Source organism: Centruroides sculpturatus, unplaced genomic scaffold (genome assembly GCF_000671375.1).
Source record: "Centruroides sculpturatus isolate CEXI.00-Female unplaced genomic scaffold, Cexi_2.0 scaffold1118, whole genome shotgun sequence".
NCBI classification, from domain to species: Eukaryota; Metazoa; Arthropoda; class Arachnida; order Scorpiones; family Buthidae; genus Centruroides; species Centruroides sculpturatus.
The window spans coordinates 17,929-32,215 of NW_019385413.1; the positions used below are offsets into that span (position 1 = coordinate 17,929).

The 14,287-nt window shown below is 24.4% G+C and overlaps 1 protein-coding gene across 2 annotated transcripts in view; it reads right to left on the minus strand.

Annotated features, from left to right (window-relative positions):
* LOC111638710 (probable ATP-dependent RNA helicase DHX34) overlaps window positions 1–14,287 on the minus strand; it is a 50,198-nt gene that overhangs the window by 13,844 nt on the left and 22,067 nt on the right. For both annotated transcript variants that reach the window (XR_002758922.1, XM_023384466.1), the window contains exons 10-16: window positions 11,864–12,010; window positions 9,822–9,967; window positions 9,181–9,291; window positions 5,858–5,979; window positions 3,249–3,413; window positions 2,945–3,047; window positions 1,767–1,897 (exon numbers count right to left, since the gene is read on the minus strand). Coding sequence is in view for 1 of the 2 variants with exons in the window: in XM_023384466.1 (XP_023240234.1) it covers window positions 1,767–1,897; window positions 2,945–3,047; window positions 3,249–3,413; window positions 5,858–5,979; window positions 9,181–9,291; window positions 9,822–9,967; window positions 11,864–12,010 (925 nt within the window). In the remaining variant the exon portion in view is untranslated. The remainder of the gene's footprint in view (window positions 1–1,766; window positions 1,898–2,944; window positions 3,048–3,248; window positions 3,414–5,857; window positions 5,980–9,180; window positions 9,292–9,821; window positions 9,968–11,863; window positions 12,011–14,287) is intronic.

The window sequence follows — 14,287 nt, forward strand, 5'->3', positions numbered from 1 at the left end:
GCACGTGAATGGTGTTTGTATGTGGTGGTAGCCCCAAGTCTCCATTCGTGCATAGGGGTGGTTGCGTCTCGATAGCTATAAGGGTGCGGGAGATATGAGGCTGAAAGTGGTTGAAAGTGGCTTTCTATTTTGAATGTTTTGTTCGAATTTGTTCGAATTAAATTCGAACATAAAATTCGAATATTGGTTGGATTATAGAACGATTGTAAATGTTCCAGAAACGTTGAAAATAGTTCATTTGACTTGACGTGAACAGGAGACGTTCAGAAATAGAATCGGAACCAGGAAGTGTTAATATAAAGCTGCATGCAAGATTTACAGGCGGGTTTTTGCGCTTTTTTGGGAAATCGAACATATTTTTATGCTCATGTAAAAATTCTCTGGAAACGGGAGACCTAATTCTTGCATTTTGTGAAAATGGGTAAGATTGGCTATAATGTAATTATCTTAATCTTCACTATTGTTACTTTTTGCCCACAAACAAAAACCCAGAGAAGCGGGTCCTTGCAGCTAGTATATATATAAAAATGGATGTGTTTGTCCCTATATTTCACTCTGCAGCCAAAAGTACACATTGCACATGAATGGTGTTTGTGTGTGGTATTAGCCCCAAGTCTCCCATCATGCACTATGGAGGTTGCGTCTCGATAGCTATAAGGGTTTGGGAGATATGGAGGTTGAAAGTGGTTGACTTCAAAAATGTGTAACAATGGAAGTGTTGAGTAACAAAGGAAGTTTTAAGAGAAAGTGGTGTGCAAGATTTACAAACGCAGATGTAGTTTTTTGCATTTTTTGAGGGAAATCGGACATATTTTTAGACCCATGTAAAAATTCTCTAATTAGTCTGGAAACGGGGGACGTAATTCTCGCATTCTGTGAAAATGGGTAAGAGTGGCTATAATGTAATCTTAAATGTTTTTGAATAGACGAGGACCGTTATGTGTGAGTAGTGGGGATGGCTTTTGGAGATGTGTGACGCACATGCTTCAGTTGATTTTTCATAAGTAAAAGCGTACAAATAACAGAAAAAGTAGAAAGTAAAAAGTAAAAATATACAAAACAATGCCAAAGTGTAAGAAAGAATTTTTGCGGTCTTGAATCATATCTCAAAAGCAAAAGATGATGTGGAGAAATGTATAAATTTGTATTGTGTACCTTATTACAGTAAGAAAATTATTATTATGTTTTGATGAGTGTATGAATCATATGTATTTAGCATTAATTAATTACTCTAACATGTTAAATAAATTATGAAAATAAATTTGTATGAATGACTTTTTTGCAGTTTTTTTTAATAAACTCAAATCATAATTACATTTAAAGTTTTATAAATAATTTATTTTCAATGCAACATATACAAAGTCGATTATTTATAATATAAAAATGTAAATGAATTATGAAATTTTATTTTCATAATTTATTTTACAAGCTGGAGTAATGCTAAGAGACAAGAGATGACTTCCATCCCATATATCTATAATACCCTGCACTAAAAATACAGAAAAATGTACACTTATAACTCAGTTTATTTATTGTTTCTTTCTTCTTTGAATAAAAAGCAACAATTTTTAAATTAAATTCAAATATACAGATGACAAAAAATCTACAAATTTAATGCAGTGTCTTTACAATTACCTCTAAAAATTAGCTATCATATTAAAAAAAAATGTGTATTGAAAAATGTTTAATTTATTAAATACATAGTTATATGACATTTACTTGCTAAGTTGCTAATATTTAACTTCCTTAAAAAAAACTTAACTTACCATTTTCTTTTTGGCATTTTTCTTGATGTCTTATTTGTTCTAATAAAGTAACTAACATTTCCTGTTCACAACGAGGACACTTCCAATGCTTTTGAAGATATTGTAAATGACTTTGATCAATATCAGATAAACTGTAAGAATATTCAAAATAATTTCATTAAAAATTGTACATTTTATCAAATTCTCCCTAAAACTGGCAATAATAAATAAAAAAAAGTGGTTTATACTTAATTTATTGTATTCAATTATTTAATATTTAACTTTGATCTTAATCACTTTCAGTTAGAGTGAAAAAATAAATTGATTCAACAATAAGAAATCAGTCTTATTCTATCTTAATATTATCATCATATTTACAATGTAACAATTTTATCATTTCTTAAAATTTTAAATATAAAAATATAAACATTAAATATTTTTAGTAACACAACTTTTCCAATTGTTACTAATTACAGTTTGTATATGTAGTCCTCATTTCTGCTTCTTCCTTATTAAAAAATAAATAATCTGCATAAGGAATATTTTTATTTAATTAATAAATTTAGCAATTTGCTGTTTTCAATAATTTGGCCAAAACTGCCTAGCTTTATTAACTGTCTTCTGAAAAATGCATTACTTACTTGGACAGATTACTGGTTACTAATATTTCAATAGGTATCTTACTAATAGTTAGCTATTAGTAAAATACCTATTGCTTAATAATCTAGCTATTCATATGCTGGTTTTTCGAGTCACTTTTATAATAGTTTATTTTGTCCTTTCATTCAACTATACACAATACAAAGAATTTTCCTGGCATTTGTCCCAATCCATTTGCAAAAAACAAACTTGTTTATATAATTATGTTTGTTTGCTGTTTTAATGAGTTTTATTTGTTTTGTTGCATTTTAGTGTACTTTTCTTGTAGCATATGCTGCATTGCATGCATTAATTTAATATAATTAAATTAAATTTAACCATTTTAGGATCTTGAAAATACACAACTCAAATCTATAAAGATTACAAAATAAAAACTTTTATGCTATTATTCTATCATGTTCTCAAAACTGAAAACTAATAAGCTATTTGATACAATAATTTTATTATTTCAATTCAAAATTAAATAATTAAAAAAAGTGTAAAAATAATACTTCTAAATGATTAATTAAAAATATATTTTATAAATAAGATTTAATTACCAATTGTAAGTTAAGTAGTCTCTTAAAATTAGACCACCTTTCACAGGATGTGGAATATTCTCTGTAACATCTTTTAAGATATTTGGATTTATTGCACAGTTACCTAATATTGAATATAACATTTCAAAAATCTTAATCAACATTACATAAGTCACTAGAATTATTATAAATTAAATAAAATACAATATATGTATATTATGTTATTAAAAGATACTTTTGTTTAAGAATATAAATCCAGCAGTCACTAAACAGTTTCTGATAATAAACAAAAAATTTTTTTCAGTTCAAAAAATTTTATGCTTACTTTCTGATGATCCAATATACAATGATTTCAAATCTGCAGAGAGCAATCGTCGAACAGTGAATAATATTTCTATATGAAGAAATTCTTTAATTGATCTTTCCAAATTTGTTCGTTTCTTCTTAATTTCAGGAGTTTCTTCATAATTTTCATCATGTGATTGATTTTCTGAAGGAATAATTATAAATTATGTAAATTTACTTATAAAATAAAATAAAATAACTTACTGGAATATAAATTATATAAATACTTAAAATAATCAAACACCTTAGTATTTCCAGCAACAAAGTATTTAATAAAATAAAAACATTTTCGACTATATTTAATAGTCTTCTTCAGTTAAGCCACTTTAAAACAAAAGGTTTTCATTTTATGCTGTTGCATAAAACGAAATTAGCATAAATGGCACTGTTTTATGCAACAGCATAAAACAGTGCCATTTATGCTAATTTGTAGACTATAAATTAACTGTTATGTGATAATTAATTTCATAAAAAAACTAAAATGATATTTTATAGAAATTTTTCATCTTTAAGTATAATTTTTAATACCTTTAAACATCTTTTCTCTCTAAAAATGAGTTCAATATAGTAATAATCATAATAAATATAGCATTTACAAATCAAATATTTAAAACACATTGCATTACCTTGGGTTTTATTCTGACTACTGATAATTGACGATATTAAGTAATTACCTTTATTATTTTTATATGCATCTTAATATTGTTAATTACTAGTATCCAAAATATACCTAGAATAATCTAGAATTTTAATAATATGATCTGTAATTGATTCAAGCTTGTGCCTTTATAAATGTATATGCTATGTCTAAAGCCTTTAAAATGGTTAGAGCTAGGATTAGCAGCTAATGATGACTATATCCAAGTCAACTTTATTCAACCATTTTTTTCAGCTAAATATTTTGTGAAATAACTTCCAACATTTGTTATTGTTCCCTTCATTTCTGAACAGTAAAGAAATTATACATTCTAATTGATTTAAATAACAAAATTTCTTCTTTATCCAATAAACATTGAAAAAGTGAAACCCTAAATTTTCTCCTCACTTTATCCAAAATTGGACGGATAAAGCCTAAATTTAGTTCTTGCTTCATTATCCACTTTTGGATAAGCTTAATCTGCCTGTGATAAAGCAGATAAAGCACACTTTATACAGATAAGATTCAGAATTAGTAAATTGTTACTTGTTTTAACCAAACTATGGTAAAACCCTGATTATCCAACCCAAATAACTGAAATTTAGCATTATCTAAGACAAACACGAAAGTGAATATAGTACTTTTCTTATACAGTTTTTCATAAAATAAAGTTTAAAACAATAACATGTATTAAAAAAATTATTTGTTTCCATTACATTTTATCATTTAACTTCAATACAATACAAATCATTTATAACTACAATAATATAATTTTTATTCTTAAAACTATTGTACATATTAACTATATAATAAACAATATAAAAAATGTTGTGCTTATACGAGGTCACAAAGGCATAAAAAAAAGCTTAAAAATGATGATCATGTAAATCTTTTATAATCATAATTTTTAATCTGAAATGGAGTGTCTTTCTGTTTTATCCATGTTTTTGATTATCTGAGGTAGCATCAGTCCACCCCAGATAATCACTGCCCTACTATACTCAGGTAAAGTTAGAATTAGCCAGTTAATCCTAGCTTTATCACAGGCTTTAGTCATAGCATATATAGTTATAAAATTTAGAAAAAAAATCAATCAGTAAAATGTAATACAAAAATAATAATAACTAAATTTTTAAAAATTTTATTGAGGTATTAGTAAATAGCAAAGCTTTTGATGCACCTTATAATGAATATAAGGGGTACAATTATTAATATAATGTCATTTACTATTAGCTGTATCAAATTCTTACAATTATATAGTATGTAAATAATGTCTATATATAATCAAGTAGGCATTAAACAAGGTATCCAAAAAGTTATTGTGCATTGAAAAAAGTTTATATACAGTTTTAATAAAGTGAAATTGTACATATGGTATTGCAGTTTCTCCTACAGAAAATACTGGAATGTCCTCCAGGGATCCCAAAATCTAGAGGAAGTGAGGTCCAGAACTTTAGTAGGACTCCACAGGAGATTAGGCTATCAGCAAAGAAGCCTTCCAAAAACTATAGTCCAAAAACCAGAAAATCTGTAAGCAAGCAGTAATGCCATATACTTCAAAGTGGAAATGCAGAAAATACAACTTACAGGTGTTGTATAACTTTATTGTCATTACAAATTTCTCACTGTACAGTAACTTTCTGGACATCCTGTATAAATATGCACAGTTAAAGCAGATGTAATCTGATTCAATTCAAATTTTACATATCAATTTCATTTTCAATTAGCAAAATTTTCTATATATATAACTTTAATCTAAAAATTAAGAATCTTATTATAATATTTATTTATTAATTTCATTTTAAATAAATATCTGTAAAAATAGTTTATCATTAAAAAACATATAATTATTAACAAATTCTTAAACTGTTTTTAAAATACCAAAATTTTACAATAATTTGCTTAAATTAAGAATTAAAAATTATTTTATTTATATAATAATTTTTACTAACCCATTAATTTCTGTTGAAGAAGATCTTGCCACATGTCACGAAGTTTGATACTGCATAATAAAAAATTCTGAGCTTCTTCGGCATCAGGAAATCTTAGTTCTAACCAGGAATCAGCAATTACTCTAAAATACAAAAAATAATGAATCAAATGAAAATTTTAAAATACTTTTATTCATTTTTTTACTTAACAAATTTTAGACATATGATATAATTTTTTTCAAAGTATTCAGCTTTCATATTCAGAATCTATTTTTAAATTTCATTAATATATAAATTAGAATAAATTTTCTTTCTAATACATGCCAGTGTTTATTTTATCTTAATTTATTCATTCTTGTCCAGCTCACTCTGTAGTATTAAAACTTTCACCTTTATGCTGAAAATTTTATTTATAATTGTCACAAAACATTTTTTGGCCTTATTAATAAGCCATCATCAAGTGTTGTATCTTTGGAATTTGAGTTATTCTAAAATGAAAGATACCTGACAATAGTTCATAAATAGGGCTGGAAAAAGTTTTTGATGATTGTAAATAAAATTTCCAGCATAAAGGTGAAAGTTTTGGTTTATTTTATCTTCTGAACAATGTCTACTTATTTATTAAATGTTAATCACTTTGTTTTCTAGCATATCTTATCAAAATGAATTTGTGAAATGATGAATGATATATGAACTAATATGAGAGAGATACTTCACTCATTGAAATGATAAATTTAACCTCTGAAATAACTGCTATGACCTAAATCCTGTAGGATTCTTGTGTAATCATCTTTTTTCCTCTATAATCACAAGTCATTTGTAATACTAGTTATGTGTTTTTATTACTACTGTCAATAAAATTTTAGAGAAATTTTTCAATTTACTAATTTATTCAAATGTCTAATGCAGTAATAAGCAGGTATTACCTTAATGCTGTAGTTCTCAAATGTTTTTAAGAGACAATACCCTATTTTGTAAAAAATCTTGTAATCTCTACATTTTTCTTAAGATGTATTTTATTCTAATAAAACTAAGATTTTTTTTATGGCTTTTTGATAATTCACAATTATATTTCAAACAAAACAAAAATAAAACAGCTTACAAAGATATGCTGAATAATATCAAGTTTTGATGTTGTAATGCTTATGTTGTAATCATAAGTACAATAATAATTTAGTTTGTTATAATTTTAACGGAATAAACATGATAATTGAAGTGTTTTGTAATGCTACATTGGATAGAATATCAAGTACAGTACATGTGAAAGTTTTATTTGAACTGAAAGTATTTTAAATAAACAAACTACATTAATAATTTCTTCACAACCTCTTGGAAAGAGTCTCAAACCACACAGTTTGAGAACCATTGCCTTAATTTATTATCTTTATACAATGATTTGATATTATATAAGTTTTAAATTTTTATATGTAGCCAATGAAAATTGTTTTCATTTATGCAAAGCTTTAGCAGTTATCTTTGCATTCATGGATTATCATTGAAAATACAATATTGTCAAATCTTACAATAATGAGAACATACTAACTTATGACTACAGATTAATATATTACTTTCAGGTTTTTATCATGTTTATTTATTGCTCTATGACTTATTTCAGCTTATATTCAACATGCATTTTGGAGCAATAAATAATGAAATAAACTTATATAAATATCTGGATGAATAAAAATAGTTAGGTGAGGTTCTATTATGCATTTAGAAGTGTGAAGAAATATATCCTTGCAGTTTCCATGGAGTATGAAAGAAATAATTAATTTTTCACACCAGATTCTATCAGATAAAAGTTTAAGTTTAAGTATCAGCATTAATAATAAGGTTTTGATGAGTAAAAAACACAAAATAAATGCAAAACATTTTGCAAGCACTTTCGACTGTCTTATTCAAACAAAACAAAAACAGGTGAGGTCTATTATACAGTAAATATGTAATCCTGATAATTCTGAACAAAATGTGTAAGTTTATAAACATTATTCTTTTATAGTCAATATATATAAAAATCATTTTTAATAGTCAAACAATATTTAACAACTATTACTCATATATAGGAAAATCTGTGAAAGCCAGAATTGCAAAGGACTTTCCAGCTTAACCAAGATTTTCCACTTTAAGTAAACTGAAAGAAAAAATGGTTACTATTTCAAAATAATAAACATATTTATAAAATTTAAAATGAAGCATAATACTGTATTTGCTATATATTTATTGAAATTAACTCAAAATAAAAGGAAAAATATGTAGAAAGTAAAATACACAAACATAAATGTAAATATTCTTAACTATAAATTATATTTTTAATATCAATAATTTGTTTTATTTTATGAAACTGTGTCTTTTTCCGTATTTCTGACTTATTAAACACTAGTTTTATAGTGTATTTCAAAGATACAGGCAAGTTTTTCATCAATTATCTTTATTTAGTTGAGTTGATAAAGTACATCTTTTTTGTACATGTTTCAGGCTATGCCCCTCCTCAGTCATCTATAATATAATGCATATTGTTTATTTATTACAGTAGGGAGAACATACATAAAAATGAATGAGTACATAAACCTTAAAATTGTACTTTTTTAAAATTGTAATGTGTAATTGTCTATCCACAAAAGGACTTAAAATAGTTAGTTAAAAATCAGATTTTACAAGATTTTAATTTATACAACGTGTAACCTAAAGGTATGTCTATATATGGGGGATAAATAAACAATATGCATTATATTATAGTTGAATGAGGAGGAGCATAGCCTGAAATGCATACAGAAAAGATGTACTGTATCAACTCAACTAAATAAAGATAATTGATGAAAAACTTGCTCTTCAAAATACACTATAAAACTAGTGTTTAATAAGTCAGATCAGTAATTTGATTTTATACATATTTTTATGTCTGGTACTTTAATTCAACAGACATTTAAATTTCCTTCTATGATTTATTATAACTAATATAAGTTAATAACAGAGATATAATACACATGTTTCCATTCAGGCTCACAGGTTATGCCTTAGATATTTTATAGTGAAAACTTGATGGTAAATGCCAAAAAATTTTCAAGTTTCTGGTTTTCACTTGTTTAGTGTTAAAAAGGTTTGTCTTTACATCACACTAATAACATCATACAGTACATTACATTATGCTGTAATCATACTTCTTACATCACAAATACTTATATAAAAACAAATTTAATATAAATAATATTCTTAAAACAAAGAAATAAATAATATTTACAATTCAAACCAAAGATATTTAGGCATTAATATTTAAAATGTTAATTACGATTTTAATATCAGATAAAATTAAGTAAGTGTAACTAATATTTACAAGAGTAGCTTACTTAGTGAAGTCATGATTAGTATCCAATGAATGTGCCAATAATAAAAGAGTATGAGCTGCTGGAATTCGTACACAATTCACTAAATATGGTTTTGTTGTCTCTAAGAAAGATCTGTGTAAAATAATAAAATTCAGTTTATTTCATTTCAATTTTATTATTCAAATATTAACTAAAATTCATTGTAACTTATTAGATAAAATCAAACATTTTATAAAGAATTCTGCTTAGTTTTATAAAATAATTTATAAAATTTTTTAAATCAATTAGTAAATTTATATTTTATATTCTTATAAATTTATGGAAATAATATTTATATACAATATTTTTATATTACAAAAATTCTATAAATATAACAATACAAAATAGTCTGTTTAAGTGTTTTTTTAAATTAATTTGAAACGTGATTTTGTCATTGATAATTAGCTACCTATTCCCATTTTTCATCTCAGTAATTAAACTGGAAACATATATAAAAAATGTTGTGTACTATCCAAATACTGTGCTTAAAATTAAAAACTGCCAATACATTTTTACAGTTTAACTTTTCATTTTGTTAAATATACTTAAATAAATTTATTCCATAAAAAAATCTAAAGTTATTTAATATTAATCATAGAAATTTAACATATTAAAAATCTTACACGAAAGCAATCAACTGATGTTTGATACTTAATGGAATCTGTGAATGAAATCCATGGATTTGTTGAATATCTAACTCACTTAAATGAAGTATATCCGGCTGAAGAGCAAATACTCCATTTGGATGTAAACACACAAATGATTTTTCCTGTAAAAATAAAATAATTATTTACTCTATGTATTTAGTTATATAAAATATTTTATATATAAAAATATTTAATTTATTATTTTCAAAACAGAATGAATCAAAATATCTATTTTTAAGAATAATTTTTAAAATTCACTAAACAATTAAAAAGCAATTTGTTTTCTAGGTAATATTCAACTTAAATATACACTGGACTGAAGATGTAGTTAACTCTCAAAGGATTGAACTAAATCATTCATTATAAACATAAAGAATAATAACACCAATAAAACTGCTCACTATATCAAGAGTCCATTATATCTGACTATATCATTAAACTACTATCTTTTCAAATTTCTAAAGGTTTAACTAACAGTCATTTGAAATATATTTTTATTTGCTTTTATTATATTTATAACTTTTATGATGATTTCTGCAAGTAAAAACTTTAAAGTAATACTTAGCTCTGTTTTCAACTCCTTCACTATCAAGTAAATACTAAAACATGTTTTTTTAATTAGTCAAAAAAATTATAATTTATTTTTTGATTAATTGTCAAATTTAAAAATGTCAAAATGTTATTTTAACATGATATATATATTTTTATATAAGAAAAATATTCTTGACTGGCATTTTGTATGAACTATTGGTATCAGCCAAAAGCATCAATTGGTAAAATCAGCCTCCACATCCCAACGATAAATGTATAAATACAATACAAACTTATTGTAATATTTAACATAGAAAATCACTCTGTTCCAAAAATTTTTTGGTTTAGGAAGGTTTCTGTTATGTTTAGCTTCCATTTTAGATAAGTTCTACTGTAAAAATTTGATGTAAATAGGTAATAGTACAAAATCTGTAGAAGCACAAAACAACATAATATATGATTTAATAGAGATCCTTTGTTAATTAATGCTTACTGTCCTTTATTTAATTATTATTAATTTACTGCAAAGGTGCAAATAAAGTTTTCTTTAAACCTACAGACTAATAAAATATCTTATATTTGAAAACAGAGGTCAGTGCAATAAGTCCTATTAATAGATTACAGTCATAGTGAACTAATAGTAATAAATAATACAGATCCTGTACACTAATCTACAATCAATTCATTTAAATTAATCAATCTAAATAATTTAATCATTAAAATTAACAGAAATAATATGCATATATATATAATATCATTCAAACCCATTAAAAGCAATTTACTCTATTCAAATATTTAATAAAACAAATGTTAATTAATCATTGAAAAGCTGGAGATTTTTGTTATAAATTGCAATAATTGATTAATTTGATACTATAAATATATCTTTATATNTAGAACGATTGTAAACGTTCCAGAAACGTTGAAAATAGTTCGTTTGACTAAATGTAAAAATTCTCTAATTAGTCTGGAAACGGGGGACCTAATTCTTGCATTCTGTAAAAACGGATAAGATTAGCTATAATGTAATTATCTTAATCTTCACTATCGTTACTTTTTGCCCAGCAAAGCGGGTCCTTGCAGCTAGATTCTAGATTACTTAGAAAAACAGTCTTTTATATTAGTCTTTTATATATATAAAAAAAACTATATTACATACAAATAAAAACCCAGCAAAGCAGGTCCTTGCAGCTAGTATATATATATATATATTTATAGTATAAATTGCAATAATTGATTAATTTGATACTATAAATATATATATATTCTATATACATGCTTTTAGAAGATTAAAGCATTTATATTAAAAAATTTTATAGCTCAAATATCATTCAACCCATTCATCTATTCTTTCATGGAGTGTATTAGAAAATTATATGCTAATGAAATAAAATATATAATTTTTTTAAATGCTATAATTATTTGGCATTATTTAATTGAATATTTAAAATTTTAAGTAAAAGATTTACTATTAGATGTTTCTTTACCTTAGTATGAAATAGCTGTTCAGAATCAGTTTTATATGAATTATGTTCATCAGATAGTGCTAGCTGAGGATACAAACCACTGCATAGAATTAATTTTAATAATAGAAAATCTTTGTAACTGTATGTCTGACTTGATTCCATTAAATCCTAGAATAATTAAATTTCAAATAATTAATATATTGAAAAATTTTTAGATATAATTTATTAAACTGAAGTAATAATAGATTATTTAATAAATGATTGCATGTTATTATAGTACATACCTTAATTTGTAATTTGTCATTTGATATCTGAAATTCTATATCTTTAATATCAATTTCATCATTATCATCATTTTCATTTTCTATAACAAATTCACTATCTAATTTTAACATTTTGGAAGATCTTGGTGCATGATGAAAACTGCGTTTTAAATCTTTTAAATGCTTTAGTTCTCCATGCCTATAAGCCCGCTGAGTACTTGTGCTCATTCTTTTTCTATTTACAATCAATCCCGAATCCTAAAAAGTAAATATTTTTGTAATTGCCTATCATTTTAAGAAATTTAAAATATGAAATGTTTCAAATTTTATCAGAAAAACAACTTTTCATCAAATATTCTGGAATACTTTCAATTTCATTTTTTAGCTTAATATGAATCATAATTAATATAAAATTTTATTTTATCATATAAAGAAATTAATATTTTGAAGTTATAATTTCAGTTGCTTTGAAATATAGCATTAATTAACTTGGCATAAATTGTTTAAATAATCATTTCTATTAAATTTTTTATGAGTTTTTAAAAACTGAATTCTAATCTAAAGCACTCAACAAAATAATAGGATTTAACACTTACAAAATAAAATAAGTTTTTTTATTTTTGCATTCCACTATTGGATATAATTTATTGAGATATTTAATAAAGCAATGGACTGAAACTATTAAATAATTCAAATTATATAAAACAGCAATATATAACTGTTAAAATCTATCTTACAAATTTGTTATTATTACATAAGAATATTAATATAACAAAATATAGAAAATATTACAAATATAAAAGTTACAAAGATATTTATTTAATTGTGAATTACATGTATGTATATAATTTATGGATCAAGTAAAAATTTTTTATGTCCATGTTGCAATTTATTAATGCAAGAAAATAACCCTGAAAAATATAATAAAATTTGTTGGCAAGTCTTGCACTGATAGACTGGAGTGCAAAATATCTTGCACTATTCCAACAAAAAAAATATTTACAATTCTTTGATATAGTTAACAAATATATATATAAACATCTTTGATGTATTATTATTATTATTATTAATCTTTTCTTAAGAAAAAGAATATACTCCACTTATTTAGTATCAGAAAAAAATTAAATGTTGGGTCAAAAGTTTGAGTCAAAGAAGTTATATAAAATTTTAGATATTAAAACACAAACTTTAAAAATATCAATAATTGAAAATGTAAAATGAAAATAAACAAAACAAAGAAATTAGATAATTACTGAAAATTCCATAATCCTGCATCTGCAGGTATATAGAAACTCTTCTGGTAATTCATTGATCAAAAACAGTTTAATTATATTTATTTTGGGTTGATTACATACAATAATAGATGCATTTCAGGTTGTAAAATGTAAGTTGGCCCAGTTATCTCCATTGTGTGCCAGGTTCAAAGAAAAAGTTTTTTCAATTAAAACAAAAACAACTATATAAGAAAAATTAAGAAATAATATAAACAGTCAACACAGCTACACAAAAAATAAGTTTGAAGAACAACATGGTTTCCACTTCTTTACTGTATTAAAAATTAAGAACTTATAAAGGACCTTTAAGGACACTGGAAAAATTTTTAGACACTTAAATCCTTAAAGTCTGAAAGTAAGGAATCAATATACCCAAAGAATTGGGTGTAATGAGTCTTTTTAACCTTTAAGAATAGTTCTAAGGCATATTGAACAGTTGACTATGCATAGCATTTTATGTCACAATTACAGAAGAAATAAGCATAAATAAAGTTTATTACTACTCAGTATTTAACAAATAAGTGAAATATTTCATACTATAAAATTCATTTTTGTCAGGTTCATGATTAATTTATTCATTATTTATGAAAGAAATTATTACTTTGATTAAAAAAATTGTAAAATTTTATTATTATTAAACATATCTTTACAGGTAATAGTTAATGTCTAAATCAGCTTAAAATTTTCTTCTGTAATAAAACAGACAGTCCTTGACTTATGTAAAGGGATCATTCCATAATTCCTTAATAAAATAAAAGCTAAATGTTTACACCTTACACTCACAAGAAGTAATACCTGCTGAGTCACATAACAGATCATACTAAAAGATGATTGCATAATAATTAGTATCAAAATATCAGTAAATCTATATATATATACATATATATATATATATATATATATTTAGG